The sequence below is a fragment of the Oncorhynchus gorbuscha genome, linkage group LG04 (genome assembly GCF_021184085.1).
Source record: "Oncorhynchus gorbuscha isolate QuinsamMale2020 ecotype Even-year linkage group LG04, OgorEven_v1.0, whole genome shotgun sequence".
Lineage (NCBI taxonomy): Eukaryota > Metazoa > Chordata > Actinopteri > Salmoniformes > Salmonidae > Oncorhynchus > Oncorhynchus gorbuscha.
The window spans coordinates 26,629,496-26,645,765 of record NC_060176.1 but is presented as its reverse complement, the minus strand read 5'-3'; the positions used below and the strand labels follow the sequence as shown (position 1 = coordinate 26,645,765).

The window sequence follows — 16,270 nt, the reverse complement described above, 5'->3', positions numbered from 1 at the left end:
TCTGGAGCAGGGGGATTCACATAGCACTAGTGAGACACACCTCCAAGCCTGGACAAAAATGACCTGAGACAAGAGAAGACTGGTTTCCGTGGAATATGGGAACAGGCTATCATCACTAAAGTCCGTTTTCAACAAGTTCAGAAGAAGAAGACCCTGATCTTCAGGTGTTGAGGTAAGGCTTGTAAACATTTACGTACATATTGTTATTTGATGTACATACTCTTCTTGTCAAACACTAGATTCTTATTTACTAGACCGATGGTGATTCTGTCAACCCCCTAAGTTCTAGGTTTCTGTTATATGGCATACAATAGGAGTATATATATATATACTTTCTTTAAAATATTTTTTTTCCTTCAGATGCTGTGTACAAGACTCAACACAGAAGTTGTCATAAAAGCAGAGACATTGACCTGGAAACATTGAAAACAAGAGAAAGAATATAATTTTCTTAACCCTGCAACAAAAGACAGTGGCTGGTCATAGACTCTCACATTTATCCACTCTGCCCATCCCATTTATGTCGGACTCTGAGCTGCTGCCCTCAGCATCCCCCTCTCCGCCCCCGTTTCACCAGTGTGACTACAGAGAATGGAGACCCACATGGGTAATCATACCCTCAGTCTATCTCCTGGTATTTGTTTTGGGCTCCCTGGGAAATGGGCTTGTCCTCTGGTCATACCTGGATCGACCTGAGGGTAAAACAGCCGGCATGGGGACCTGCACCAATCGGCGTCTTCAGCAATCTGGAAGGAGTTCTACCCCCAAGTTGTCTGACTCCTCCCGTTCCCTTACTGACTCACTCATTGCCAGCCTGGCAGCAGCAGACCTGGCTTTTGTGGTAACCCTGCCCTTGTGGGCAGCCCACACAGCGCTAGACTACCACTGGCCCTTTGGCAAGCCTCTTTGCCAAGTCAGCAGCTATTTAGTGGCCCTCAACATGTATGCCAGTGTGTTCTCCCTTACGGTCCTGAGCATGGAGCGTTACTGGGTTATTGCTGGCCGACGGCGGTCCAGTAGGGCCCAGGGGAGTGGAGTCTGCCGAGCTGCTTGGGTAGTGGGGAGCGTTTGGGTGGTGGCAGGTATCCTTGCTCTTCCTGCGCTGCTACTGAGGACTGTAAGGGAGGTGGATGTAAGGGGTCAGTATGAAGAAGACTGGCAGACAGCTGAGGAAGAGGAACACTCGGTTCATGATCACATGCCCATGTTCATATCTTCCTGTATGATGGACTACTCTGGTCTGATCTCAGCAGAGCTGGAGGAAGATGACAGGGAGCAGGCAGAGCTACTGTGGACGGCGGCTCTAGGACTTAAATCCACCCTGATTGGCTTTCTGTTGCCTCTGATCATCTTATTGATATGTTACTGCTCCCTAGGCCGCCTCCTCAGCCGCCATTTTGGACAGGGTCCTCGCCCCGACCGCCGACGCCAACGCCGCCTTTTGCGAGTTATCGTCACCTTAGTGCTAGCCTTCTTCCTCTGCTGGCTTCCCTTTCATGCCAACAAAACACTTTCCATGCTCGTGGATTTAGAGCTGCTGCCCTACTCCTGCCTATTTGACCGGACTCTGGTTGCAGCTCACCCCTATGCTACCTGTCTAGGGTATGTCAATAGTTGCCTCAACCCCCTTCTATATGCTTGTTGTGATGTGGCCTTTCGGAAGCGCTGCCGGGCCTTACTGCAGTGGTTGTGGTGCAGGGGTAGGTGTGGGTGTGGGAGTCCAATGACAGTAAATGATGATGACAATAGGGAACAAGCCAGCCGGAGTTCTGCAATTCCTTCTGGAACACGCAAGGAAACAGGAGATGGAATTGAAGGGAAGGATGACGTGAGGCATGGCAGAGACTGAGAGGAGGGTAGGAGTGCTGTGGAACCTCAGTCAGAAGAGGACACCAATAAACAGAGACGGATATCCTGGGAAATGTGCAACCCTTACTGTATTCACGTAACCCCTCAGGAGATACATAAACTCAATAAATTCCACTGGGAATGTGTTTGATTGAAAAACTGTCATTTCTTCCAAGGAGATAGAAAGGAGACCTTATAGCTAGACACTGGCAACAAAGAAAATGTATATTATTTGCTTCCAAGCCAACATAAGGGTTTTCTGTATATATTTTTTTATATACAGTACCAGTCAAAAGTTTGGACACACCTACCCATTCAGTACTATAGCTGCATAACAATAAGTATGAAATACACATTACAATTGAATACTAAGAATTGTGAATGAAGTATCCTTTTTTTAAGAGCAATAAAATGAATGCTTCTCTGTTAAGGACAGTGATGTTCACACAAGCTTTCTCCAGTCCATGAGAATCATGTGTCCCGCTGAGGTGGAGGCGGCAGAAATGTTGTTACCAAATGAAATCCTTTAGCCATGGAACTGATACAGCTCATAGTTTCTCACGGAGACACATGGCACTCTCCCTGACACACACACACACACACACACACACACACACACACACACACACACACACACACACACACACACACACACACACGCGTATATATATATATATATATATATACTCCTATTGTATGCCATATAACAGGAACTTAGAAGGTTGACAGAATCACCAACGGTCAAGTAAATAAGAATTAGCCAGCTAGCTGGCTTACGTTAGCTAGGCTAGGAGTTAGGGTTAGAGTTAGGAGTTTGGTTAAAGGGTTAAGGTTAGGGTTACAGGAAGGGTTAGCTAAAGGGTTAAGGTTAGGGTAAGTTGAAGGGTTAGCTAACATACCAAGTAGTTAAAAAGAAGTAAGTTGTTGAAAAGTTGCTAATTATCTAAAATTCTAAAGTTGCCTGTGATGAGATTCGAACACGCATTATACGTCCACCCATCCACCCCGACCAACCATGACCAGACAGAAGTAACATTCTGTCTGGTGTAACCATGCCAAACATAACATATCATATAAATTTGAGAGTTACGGATTTACATTTTCTATGTTACATCTAGTCTATGAGACCAGGCTGCCAGAGGTGGTGAGAAGAGCAAAATAAGGGAACAATTTTGAATAAACTATCGTAGGTGGATTTGAGACACCATTAAATGTTCCTCACCCAGGATCCTGACATGTTGTATGTTAAAAAGTTGCACTTTGTATCGTTTATTTTATTGGTTATAAACGGCACAGTGCAAACAAAGAGGAAATCTGAGAAAATAGGCATCATAGTGATTCTGGCTAAACATTTTTTGGACCTAAGGGATTTTACAGCAGAGGCATTACAATCAAATAAATTAAAATAAAATTTTATTTGTCACAGGCTTTGTAAACAACAGGTGTAGATTATCAGTAAAATGCTTACTTACAGATCCTTTTCCAACAATGCAGAGTTAAAAGTAGGAGGAATAAATAACATTATCGAGTAGGCGTAAAAATAATATGTCTATAAACAGGGAGAAAGAGTACAGAGTTGATGTGCAGTAATACAAGGTAATTGAGGTAGCAATGTACATATGGCATGGGTAAAGTGACTAGGCAACAGGATAGATAATAGACAGTAGCAGCAGCGTACTGTGGTGTGTGTGTGTGTGTGTGTGTGTGTGTGTGTGTGTGTGTGTGTGTGTGTGTGTGTGTGTGTGTGTGTGTGTGTGTGTGTGTGTGTGTGTGTGTGTGTGTGTGTGTGTGTGTGTGTGTGTGTGTGTGTGTGTGTGTGTGTGTGTGTGTACGTATATGCAGTGTGTGTGTGTCGGGGTGTCAGTCTAAGTACAGGTATGTGTGAGTGTGCAAGTAGAGTCCAGTGTTTTCATAGAGTCAATGCGAGAGAGTTAGTGCAAAAAAGGGACAATGCAGTGATGTACTGGGCTGTACTCACCACCCTCTGCGGCGCCTAGTGGTCGGGTGCCTAGTAGTTGCCGTACCAAACGGTGATGCAACCAGTCAAGATGCTTTCAATGGTGCAGCTGTAGACTTTTTTTTAAGGATCTGAGGGCCCATGTCAAATCTTTACAGCCTCTTGAGGGGGAAGAGGCACAGTCATGCCTACTTCACAACTGTGTGGGTGTGTGTGGACCATGTTAGTTCCTTAGTGATGTGGACACAGAGGAACTTGAAGCTCTCAACCTGCTACACTACAGCCCCATCGAACGTTTATCTCAGTCACTACCCGTACAGTAGGTGGCGGTAATACACCTCATCGGTTGTAGTCTGCCGATTAACCTCAAAGAAGAAGTAGAAGAACTACCAACACGAAGACAAGAGGAAAGATGGCGTCGCTGAATGACAGATCAGTTTGGGATGAGGTGGAGGTTTGTTCCTTGAATTAACAGATTTGAATGTGTTCATCAATTTATTTTGATTACAACATCTATTATTTGAATATGATCGTAATTATGAAGTTAACATGTATCCAATAAACGAAAGAGCTCATACTGATGTCAGCTAGCATAGCTACAAGCTAACGTTAGCTAGCCTGTTAAATTGATGGGACAGTGACACAGGACATTTTCAAATGTTCTTTAACGTTAGCTTGGTCACATAAAACAAATGTTTTTCTTGGTATTTAGCCTGTTAACAAAGTTAACACCTTTCTGGTCACTCAAAAACGTTGTTAGCTAGTAACTAACGTTACACACACTGAGACTCGTAAACATATCTGCAAGTTGTTAGCTAACGTTAGCCTGGCTATTTTGCTTGTCTTATTAGCCGCCAGCTAGTTAGCTTATAGCCAGGAGTCATGATTACTGTATTTCGTTAACGATAGTAGCTAAATAGCTACGTTGTATCATAACATAACAATTTTGTTTGCAACAATAGGATGGGATCGGCGAAGAAGTCCTCAAAATGTCCACCGAAGAGATCGTTCAGCGCACACGTCTTCTGGACAGTGAAATAAAGGTAGATAGCTAACTAGTTATTTTAGCAGCTATTGGTGTATCAGATGGCCCTCACTATTCTCCATTTTTTTCAGCTTCTTATCTGTTATGTCTCCACCATATACTTGACCCTTCCAATTTTTAAATGATGATATGAAAATTATGAATAAGTTGCCTAGGTCTATACATTCAATTGGACTCTTATGTTGTTAGATCATGAAGAGTGAGGTACTGAGGGTAACCCATGAGCTGCAGGCCATGAAGGACAAAATCAAAGAAAACACAGAGAAGATCAAAGTGAACAAGACTCTGCCGTACCTGGTCTCCAATGTCATCGAGGTAGGAGCATGAAGAAATGTGTACACTTTCGTCTCAGTGCCAAATAGTTTTATTGTATTGAACAGTTTAGTATCAAAAGCACAATTCTTGTGAAGCTCACTTTTGTGATGGGTGTAGAGCTAATTGTCTGTTTATGACCATACAACAGTGTCTGGATCATCACAGGTTAGGTTTGAGATGTCTTAAAACTGTCTTTCAGCTTCTGGATGTGGACCCAAATGACCAGGAGGAGGATGGAGCAAACATTGATCTAGATTCCCAGAGGAAGGGCAAATGCGCTGTCATCAAAACATCTACACGACAGGTAAGTAACAACTAGGAATATGTCCAATCCAGTGTTTTCTGCAGCAGTCATTTAGCTGTGGCGGTGTGCACCAACAAAATTTTTGCCGCCACACCAACAAAATATGGAACATTAAAAAATATTTATTCCAAGGAGCACTTTGAAGATGCTGGAACAGTCCACATTTACTTTTCCTCTGCAAACAAACAAGTAATGAATAGAAATGTCTGACAACCCCATAATAGAATAGTTTATCCATTTACCTAGTTGGCTTGTTTTTTGTTCTATGCGAGATTAATAATCCTTTTGTGGTGCATTCAAATTACGGGTGCCATAGGGAGGGGGAATTGCCAAAATTGAATATAGGCTGTGAAAATAGGCTTTTTTTAGTAGGCTAATAAAACGTTTACCAGCCACACCGGTTTATACTTTATATGGCCTGCGTATGGTATAATGAACTAATGCCTGAATTAATGTAATAATGAACTGAATTATCTAAACCAGGCTGTTTATCCATCTAGTGTGTTGTCCTTCCAAACTGGGGATTTCACTCGTGCAGCACCGTTTCCACTATATTTTTGTAGTCTGTTCCCTTATCGTAACTGCTATTTTTATTTCTCCGCTTAGGCCTACGTTAGCCATTTTCGCGTGAGCTAGGCTATCCAGGGAAAGTAAACTTGGCAAAGTTTTGTATTATCACACGGAGAGAGGGAACGTTTTAGCACCACACAAATAAGGGACAGTTCCCGGCTCCACACTCAATGCATGCGTGACTGGTAGCCTTATGTCTGGCTTTCCCGCACACAGAATGGAATTCGCAACACAATAAACTCCTGGGTTTTTAAAATGTGTATTATTTTGATTTAAAATGTTTCTGACCATCATTTAATTGTTCTGAACTGTGAGCCGACCCATGGGGTTGAAAGAATGTAGGTATCCGACCTGATGCTCGACTACTAATGATTAGCCCAATAGGGTAAATGCAGATGGGAAACCCCATTCTTCAGCCTATTTATTTCTAGCCACTATGCTGCATCAGCTACAGGTGATAATATATCAAAATAATTGTAATTTTACCAATATGTTATTGTTTGTAATTTCTTGAGGTTTAAATTATATTTTAGATGGTGTCATCATGATTTTCTTTTCATTCCTTTTAGACTAAAATGTATATTTTTAATGTCACCAGAACAAAATAAAAGAAATCAGCCCCTCTGTGACATTTTCCCCACAACGCTACCAATTTTCCCAGAGGAAACACTGGTCTGATCTCCTCCCAAGTTCAACTGCATTTTGATCAATACTTTTCCTGTGTCATTCTTAGTAAATTAAAACAGTTATTAATAGGAGTTATTCAGCAGTTGTAGTTGACAGCGGTTGCCCCTTTGTGCTCTTGCAGACATACTTCCTCCCGGTCATTGGCTTGGTGGATGCAGAGAAGCTGAAGCCGGGAGACCTCGTGGTAAAACCCCTTATGTTCACTTGAGTGTCCTTGAATAGCAGCTCCCTCTGCTCAACAAGCTATGGATTTATTTTTTGTTTGTGCTTGAGTGTCACTTTTTCTCTTTCCCTGTGGTGATGACCAGGGTGTAAACAAGGACTCATACTTGATCCTGGAAACCCTGCCCACAGAGTATGACTCCAGAGTCAAAGCCATGGAGGTGGACGAGCGCCCCACTGAACAGTACAGTGACATTGGTGGATTAGACAAACAGATCCAGGAGGTCCGATATTATCATTTGTATCTTATCTCTTTAGACACTCGTATGTGAATGTAATTGCAGTTTTAACAACATGTGATGCTATTCTTTTGACTTTCAGCTGGTGGAAGCAATTGTTCTGCCCATGAACCACAAGGAGAAGTTTGAGAACCTGGGTATTCAGCCACCTAAGGGGGTTTTGATGTATGGCCCCCCAGGCACAGGGAAAACCCTACTGGCTAGGGCCTGTGCTGCCCAGACCAAGGTAAAACAAAACATTGACCTTATGGCTTGTATTTTAGCAAGGGGTTATTTGTTTGTGCAGGAGTGTCAACTCCTTTTCTGTTTTGAGTAAAATTGTGTAGACAGGCAGAGTTTTATTTATATATCTTTCATTCTACTACAGGCCACATTTCTCAAGCTGGCTGGCCCACAGCTGGTCCAGATGTTCATTGGTGATGGTGCCAAGCTTGTCCGAGACGCCTTTGCCCTGGCCAAGGAGAAGGCCCCCTCTATCATCTTCATAGATGAGCTGGACGCCATTGGAACCAAACGGTGAGTGGTGCAGTTAAACTGTATGAGTCCTACACACTGTAAACCAGCTACCGATGAGAAGTTTCACAGTTGCTTTCTATAGCTGTTTTAATAGCATCGACATAAGCCTCTGATCCCTTTTGATTTTTCCAGGTTTGACAGTGAGAAAGCAGGTGACAGGGAGGTTCAGAGAACTATGCTTGAGCTCCTCAACCAGCTGGATGGGTTCCAGCCCAACATGCAAGTTAAGGTATTACTCAGTTCTTTAAAAACAAATCTTCACTTCTTAGTGATCCCTTCCCTCTTGAATCCCGGTAACGGGATTGATTAGACAACATCCAGTGAAATTCCAGCGCGCCAAATTCAAAAACAGAAATACTCATAATAAAAATTCACAAAACATACATGTGTAACACATCAAAATAACGCTTAACTTCTTGTTAATCCAGCCGCAGTGTCAGATTTCAAAAACGCTTTAATGGCGAAAGCAGACCATGCGATTATCTGAGGACAGCGCCCCACATACCAACACATGAAAACATATATAAACACACATATTTCAACCAGGCAGGTGCTACACAAAAGTCAGAAATAACGATATAATTCATGCCTTACCTTTGAAGATCTTCTGTTAGCACTCCAAAATGTCCCAGAAACATCACAAATGGTTCTTTTTGTTCGATAAATTCCTTCTTTATATCCCAAAATGTCAATTTATTTGGCGCATTTGATTCAGAAAATACACCGGTTCCAACTCGCCCAACATGACTACAAAGTATCTAAGTTACCTGTAAACTTGGTCCAAACATTTCAAACAACTTTCCTAATCCAACCATAGGTATCCTAAAACGTAAATAATCGATTAAACTTAAGATGGGATAAACTGTGTTCAATACCGGATGAAAACAAAGTGAAGCGCGTTCCATGTCGCGCGCACCAAAAGACTTGAGTCCACCTGGAGTGACACATGGAAAGAACAGGGCTATTTCTTCATTTCTCAAAAGAAAAACATCAACCAATTTCTAAAGACTGTTGACATCTAGTGGAAGCCATAGGAACTGCATGCATATTCCTATTAAAAAGGACTTACCATAGAAAACTAATGGAAAACAGATTGACCTCAACATTTTTTCCCTGGATGGATTGTGCTCGGGGTTTAGCCTTCCAAATCAGTTATGTTATACTCACAGACATTATTCAAACAGTTTTAGAAACTTCACAGAGTGTTTTCTATCCAAATCTACTAATAATATGCATATCCTAGCTTCTGGGCCTGAGTAGCAGGCAGTTTACTTTGGGCACGCTTTTAATCCAGATGTGAAAATTCTGCCCCCTATCCCTAAAGTTTTAATCAGCTGTACTTGAGGTACCCAAGAGACCTGGTACCTAATGAGAACTGGATGTTTAACTATGCTATGAGGAGGCCCTGTATTGTTAGCCCGGCTGACGTGACTCAGAGCGCAGGGAGAGCTGTGACGTACTGGTCTGGATAGGAGACAGTTGTAAATGCATTATCGATTGGTTCTCTTCGCTGAATTTGTGCAGTGCGAACACTCCAAAGGAACTCAGACCCCTCAAGAACCCCCGAAGTGAACCGAACTGAGAACATCTCGAGGGGTTCAATTCTGTTTGCTTGAATTCCGCGGTCCGGTTTTCTTTTCTTTTTAGGGCACTGTGAACACAAAGCACCATTTCCCGTGCCATAAACCCTCACATTGGTGCCACAAAAGAGAGATGATGTGCAGGTGGAAAAACGTTTGCTGTTTTTGGATATTGATTCGCGATTATGAATGCATAGACATTATAAAATATGTTTTATACTGACATGATGTTCAGATGATTTGTTTGCTATATGTTCTCTTTAGACTAGAGGTCTTCACAGGTCCAACAGACCCCAAACCCAGAGAGGGTTTGGGTTCTAAATCCCGACTTTTGTCTCGGATCAGGGTAGGATCTGATATAATTTCTACGGGTCTTTGGTATGTGTAATTAAAATTGATTTACCAACTGGACCCGATTGGACCTGTCCTCTGTTAATTTATTGTTTGTGTGATGAGAACTGCGTGAGCTTCTCAACAAATTGCAACTCAATCAAACATATAGCTTATGTCCAGCTGAAACTGGTTCCAGCTGCTCACCTCACAGGCTCCTGCTACTGAGGAGAGAGTTTAAAAGGAGCTGTGGACGGCTACTGTTGATTGTGAAGATGGGAGTTCTTCTTCATTGAAGTAAAATGAAAGTTAGAGGAAAAAGAGTACAGTGAAAAGAAGCTGACAAATATTTATATTGTAGTGGACAAAGATTATTGGCGGGGCCAAATGGATTGTGTGCGACTCACTATTCAAGTTTGATACAATTTTATACCTGTCATTTATCTATTTTTGAATTTATTATAAATTGTTTTGTCATTAATAATTATTATAAGCTTGTTGTAAAAGAAATAGCATTAGCCTATTGCTGTCGTTTGGTAGGCCGACATTCGGTATTGCCTTTGTTGATAATAGGTGCAATATATGCCGAGCCCGTTAAACTTTTTTTTTTTTTTCTCGAGACATTTTCATTCGGCAAATTAAATTCCAGCTGTAATGTTTGCCATAATATAATTACTGGTACTAAAAGCATGAAAAAGATAAACCAAAGATGGCAAAATGTAATTTAATGCCGCAATATAATAACCTGTTCGTGTTTTCCATATAAACAATGACTTGACTTTTATTACCCTAATAAAGCTAAGCAACTTTTTGTGAAGGTATGGTTATTATTAGGCTTAGCTTACTGCAGGCCTATGAAGGCAGTGCGCACTGGCACTCCCAACAGTTTTATGCCTACCAGAGTTACTCCAACAATATAATGCTTATCTTCATTTAGAATATTCGGATTGAAAAGGAACGAATTAGCCTCCTGTACACCCGTATCTATTTAGCAGTAGTATCCTATCTGACTAGTGTAAAGAAGTCGGTTTCGTCTATCTTTCTCTGGGGCTATGCCTAAGCTTTGATCCCTTAATAAATATACATACATACATATACATGCATATATATACATACACTGCTCAAAAAAATAAAGGGAACACTAAAATAACACATCCTAGATCTAAATGAATGAAATATTCTTGTTAAATACATTTTTCTTTCCATAGTTGAATGTGCTGACAACAAAATCTAAATCTAATTTATCAACCCATGGAGGTCTGGATTTGGAGTCACACTCAAAATTAAAGTGGAAAACCGCAACTACAGGCTGATCCAACTTTGATGTAATGTCCTTAAAACAAGTCAAAATGAGGCACAGTAGTGTGTGTGGCCTCCACGTGCCTGTATGACCTCTCTACAACACCTGGGCATGCTCCTGATGAGGTGGTGGATGGTCTCCTGAGGGATCTCCTCCCAGACCTGGACTAAAGCATCCGCCAACTCCTGGACAGTCTGTGGTGCAACGTGGCGTTGGTGGATGGAGCGAGACATGATGTCCCAGATGTGCTCAATTGGATTCAGGTCTGGGGAACGGGCGGGCCAGTCCATAGCATCAATGCCTTCCTCTTGCAGGAACTGCTGACACACTCCAGCCACATGAGGTCTAACATTGTCTTGCATTAGGAGGAACCCAGGGCCAACCGCACCAGGATATGGTCTCACAAGGGGTCTGAGGATCTCATTTCGGTACCTAATGGCAGTCAGGCTACCTCTGGCGAGCACATGGAGGGCTGTGCGGCCCCCCAAAGAAATGCCACCTCACACCATGACTGACCCACCGCCAAACCGGTCATGCTAGAGGATGTTGCAGGCAGCAGAACATTCTCCATGGCGTCTCCAGACCCTGTCACGTCTGTCACGTGCTCAGTGTGAACCTGCTTTCATCTGTGAAGAGCACAGGGCGCCAGTGGCGAATTTGTCAATCTTGGTGTTCTCTGGCAAATGCCAAAAGTCCTGCACGGTGTTGGGCTGTAAGCACAACCCCCACCTGTGGACGTCGGGCCCTCATACCACCCTCACAGAGTCTGTTTCTGACCGTTTGAGCAGACTCATGCACATTTGTGGCCTGCTGGAGGTCATTTTGCAGGGCTCTGGCAGTGCTCCTCCTTGCACAAAGGCGGAGGTAGTGGTCCTGCTGCTGGGTTGTTGCCCTCCTACGGCCTCCTCCATGTCTCCTGATGTACTGTCCTGTCTCCTGGTAGCGCCTCCATGCTCTGGACACTATGCTGACAGACACAGCAAACCTTCTTGCCACAGCTCGCATTGATGTGCCATCCTGGATGAGCTGCACTACCTGAGCCACTTGTGTGGGTTGTAGACTCCGTCTCATGCTACCACTAGAGTGAAAGCACCGGCAGCATTCAAAAGGGACCAAAACATCAGCCAGGAAGCATAGGAACTGAGAAGTGGTCTGTGGTCACCACCTGCAGAACCACTGCTTTATTGGGGGTGTCTTGCTAATTGCCTATTATGTCCACCTGTTGTCTATTCCATTTGCACAACAGCATGTGAAATGTATTGTCAATCAGTGTTGCTTCCTAAGTGGACAGTTTGGTTTCACAGAAGTGTGATTGACTTGGAGTTACATTGTGTTGTTTAAGTGTTCCCTTTATTTTTTTCAGCAGTATATATATATGTATGTATGTATGTATGTATGTATGTATGAGACAAAGTAGAATCGCAATTCAACGGCTCAGACACGAGGTATATGGCAGGGTCTACAGTCAATCACGGATTACAAAAAGAAAACCAGCCCAGTCACGGACCAGGATGCCTTGCTCCCATGCAGACTAAATAACTTTTTTGCCCGCTTTGAGGACAATACAGTGCCACTGACACAGCCCACAACCAAAACATGTGGACTCTCCTTCACTGCAGCCAAGGTGAGAAAAACATTTAAACGTGTTAACCCTCGCAAGGCTGCAGACCCAGACGGCATCCCCAGCCGCGCCCTCAGAGCATGCGCAGACCAGCTGGCTGGTGTGTTTACGGACATGTTCAATCGATCCCTATCCCAGTCTGCTCGTCGCTCTGGATAAGAGCATCTGTTAAATGACTTAAATGTAATGTAAATGCTCTTCCCACATGCTTCAAGAGGGCCACCATTGTTCCTGTTCCCAAGAAAGCTAAGGTAACTGAGCTAAACGACTACTGCCCCGTAGCACTCACTTCCGTCATCATGAAGTGCTTTGAGAGACTAGTCAAGAACCATATCACCTCCACCCTACCTGACACCCTAGACCCACTCCAATTTGCTTACCGCCCAAATAGGTCCACAGACGATGCAATCGCAACCACACTGCACACTGCCCTAACCCATCTGGACAAGAGGAATACCTATGTGAGAATGCTGTTCATCGCCTACAGCTCAGCATTTAACACCATAGTACCCTCCAAACTCATCATCAAGCTCGAGACCCTGGGTCTCGACCCCGCCCTGTGCAACTGGGTACTGGACTTCCTGACGGGCCGCCCCCAGGTAGGTAACAACATCTCCACCCTGCTGATCCTCAACACTGGGGCCCCACAAGGGTGCGTTCTGAGCCCTCTCCTGTACTCCCTGTTCATCCATGACTGCGTGGCCACGCACGCCTCCAACTCAATCATCAAGTTTGCGGACGACACAACAGTGGCAGGCTTGATTACCAACAACGACGAGACGGCCTACAGGGAGGAGGTGAGGGCCCTCGGAGTGTGGTGTCAGGAAAATAACCTCACACTCAACGTCAACAAAACTAAGGAGATGATTGTGGACTTCAGGAAACAGCAGAGGGAACACCCCCCTATCCAAATCGATGGAACAGTAGTGGAGAGGGTAGCAAGTTTTAAGTTCCTCGGCGTACACATCACAGACAAACTGAATTGGTCCACCCACACAGACAGCATTGTGAAGAAGGCGCAGCAGCGCCTTTTCAACCTCAGGAGGCTGAAGAAATTTGGCTTGTCACCAAAAGCACTCACAAACTTCTACAGATGCACAATCGAGAGCATCCTGTCGGGCTGTATCACCGCCTGGTACGGCAACTGCTCCGCCCACAACCGTAAGGCTCTCCAGAGGGTAGTGAGGTCTGCACAACGCATCACCGGGGGCAAACTACCTGCCCTCCAGGACACCTACACCACCCGATGTCACAGGGAGGCCATAAAGATAATCAAGGACAACAACCACCCGAGCCACTGCCTGTTCACCCCGCTATCATCCAGAAGGCGAGATCAGTACAGGTGCATCAAAGCTGGGACCGAGAGACTGAAAAACAGCTTCTATCTCAAGGCCATCAGACTGTTAAACAGCCACCACTAACTAGTGGCTGCTGCCAACACAGACTCAACTCCAGCCACTTTAATAATGGGAATTGATGTAAAATATATCACTAGCCACTTTAAACAATGCTACTTAGATAATGTATATACTGTACTCTATATCATCTACTGCATCTTTATGTAATACATGTATCACTAGCCACTTTAAACTATGCCACTTTGTTTACATACTCATGTCATATACGGGGCGGCAGGGTAGCCTAGTGGTTAGAGCGTTGGACTAGTAACCGGAAGGTTGCAAGTTCAAATCCCCGAGCTGACAAGGGACAAATCTGTCGTTCTGCCCCTAAACAGGCAGTTAACCCAGTTCCTAGGCTGTCATTGAAAATAAGAATTTGTTCTTAACTGACTTGCCCTAGGTCAAATTAAAAAATATGTATATACTGTACTCTACCATCTACTGCATCTTGCCTATGCCGCTCTGTACCATCACTCATTCATATATCTTTATGTACATGTTCTTTATCCCTTTACACTTGTGTGTGTATATATAAGGTAGTAGTTTTGGAATTGTTAGCTCGATTACTCGTTGGTTATTACTGCATTGTCGGAACTAGAAGCACAAGCATTTCGCTACACTCGCATTAACATCTGCTAACTATGTGTATGTGACAAATAAAATGTGATTTGATGTGTGTGTGTGTGTATATGTGTATATATATATATATCTATATCGACCAGTTGGAGGTTTCTTTCTCTTTCTACTCTCGGATCTGAACGGTCTCTCAGATCCAAACCAGCACTGGTCTGTTTGCCATGGTCCTTTTCGGGAACAGGTCAGACTGTTCTCGGGTCCATTCGGAACAGTTCTCCGTTTAAAAACACATTGGGTCCGGTGGGAAAGCCACAGATCCATTTCGGAATGGGTCCTGTTTTTTTATACCAGTGAAGACCTACTGTAGACTGAGTTTCATAAGCTGTTTATTCAATTGTGGGGTTTGAATAATGAGAAGACAACACAGGGTGCCTACATCGGGTGTACAATTTTCAATTACAGTGTTATTTAATCTGCAGTTTTTATTCTACCAATAATATTGACATGTTAATTATAATCAGATTATAATATATTATCTTCTAGCTTACAAAATGTGAGTAGGTATATCTAGCTGTACAATAAAGTTCTAATGGAATGGCTGGTCCTGCACTTTGTAAAAACAGAGTGCATTGAGTGGGACGACAAAATAGGTGAAGTGAACTGGTTAAAAAGTTGAGTCCTTGGTCAAAGGCAGTGTGAATACAAAGTTTATTTTAAAGAGGACTGAGATTGGTTATTTTAAACACCCTCAAATGTTTTAGGAATGAGACTTCTCATTGTTTGGATTTTAAAATCCAACCGTTGTAATGGAAGGGGGTGGCGACCAGGGGCTGTGTTTGGTAAAAGCACAGCCCCCTTCGTTATCGACGTATCGTGCAGACAACATCGTCTTTCCAGACTGAGGTCAGGAGGACTGAGTTAGGTGTTAGCCAGACTACTATATTGTACGCTGACGCCTTGACTTTCTGATCCTCTTCTGCCAGGTTATTGCTGCCACTAACAGGGTGGATATCCTAGATCCCGCACTGCTGCGTTCTGGACGTTTGGACCGTAAGATTGAGTTCCCAATGCCCAATGAGGAAGCACGAGCCCGCATCATGCAGATTCACTCACGCAAGATGAATGTCAGGTTTGGACCAATCCGCTATGCTTCATCAGCCAAATTGATATACATGTTATGATTTATAATTAAAAATACTCTAGCTCAACTCTGGTCTTCCCACAGCCCTGATGTCAACTACGAGGAGCTGGCCAGGTGCACTGATGATTTCAATGGCGCCCAGTGCAAAGCAGTGTGTGTGGAGGCGGTGAGTCATACATACTAAACATGCACAAATTTGTGAAAGAACCAGCCCAATAACTAAAGTTACGTTGTTTCCTTACCCTTGGTGAAACTGTTCAGTGACTTAATTTGCCCATTTGTTTAAAAAAAATACCTAGTTCATTTAGGAACAAACATGGATTTAACTTTCTTTCTCTTCCAGGGTATGATCGCCCTTCGTAGGGGGGCAACTGAGCTCAATCATGAGGACTACATGGAAGGCATCTTAGAAGTACAGGCCAAGAAAAAGGCCAACCTGCAGTACTACGCCTAAGGCCCTGAGCTTCAGGGGAAGGGTGCATGTGATACTCTCCAGATGTGTCCAAAACATGAACCAATCTCTGTACTGTTAGTGTGCAACATTGTCACTTCTCTCTCTCGTGTGAGACCTGTTTTGGCTTGTTTATGGTCCATGAAAGAATAAAGGCTTTACATTTGC

The 16,270-nt window shown here is 43.5% G+C and overlaps 2 protein-coding genes across 3 annotated transcripts; both read left to right on the top strand.

The window, feature by feature from the left end:
* Window positions 1-35: 35 nt before the first annotated feature.
* On the top strand, window positions 36-2,153 carry aplnr2 (apelin receptor 2). Its single transcript, XM_046345133.1, has 2 exons — window positions 36-172; window positions 361-2,153. The coding sequence occupies exon 2, from the start codon at window positions 521-523 to the stop codon at window positions 1,847-1,849; it is 1,329 nt and encodes a 442-aa protein (XP_046201089.1). The 5' UTR covers window positions 36-172; window positions 361-520; the 3' UTR covers window positions 1,850-2,153.
* Window positions 2,154-4,134: 1,981 nt separating this feature from the next.
* On the top strand, window positions 4,135-16,270 carry psmc3 (proteasome 26S subunit, ATPase 3). 2 transcript variants are annotated; one of them, XM_046346316.1, is made up of 12 exons: window positions 4,135-4,259; window positions 4,768-4,848; window positions 5,040-5,165; window positions 5,365-5,469; window positions 6,848-6,910; window positions 7,035-7,172; window positions 7,270-7,413; window positions 7,555-7,703; window positions 7,836-7,932; window positions 15,494-15,639; window positions 15,736-15,817; window positions 15,995-16,270. In XM_046346316.1, the coding sequence occupies exons 1-12, from the start codon at window positions 4,218-4,220 to the stop codon at window positions 16,103-16,105; spliced, it is 1,284 nt and encodes a 427-aa protein (XP_046202272.1). In that variant the 5' UTR covers window positions 4,135-4,217; the 3' UTR covers window positions 16,106-16,270. The 2 variants fall into 2 exon arrangements, with proteins under 2 accessions (XP_046202272.1, XP_046202273.1); XM_046346317.1 differs by having other exon boundaries at window positions 4,178-4,253.

Coding starts and splice junctions, on each gene's coding strand:
- aplnr2 (XM_046345133.1), top strand. CDS start 521: ATGTCGGACTCTGAGCTGCTGCCCTCAGCATCCCCCTCTCCGCCCCCG.
- psmc3 (XM_046346316.1), top strand. CDS start 4,218: ATGGCGTCGCTGAATGACAGATCAGTTTGGGATGAGGTGGAG. Junction 5,166..5,364: donor TGGTCTCCAATGTCATCGAG/GTAGGAGCATGA, acceptor ACTGTCTTTCAG/CTTCTGGATGTGGACCCAAA. Junction 6,911..7,034: donor TGAAGCCGGGAGACCTCGTG/GTAAAACCCCTT, acceptor GGTGATGACCAG/GGTGTAAACAAGGACTCATA.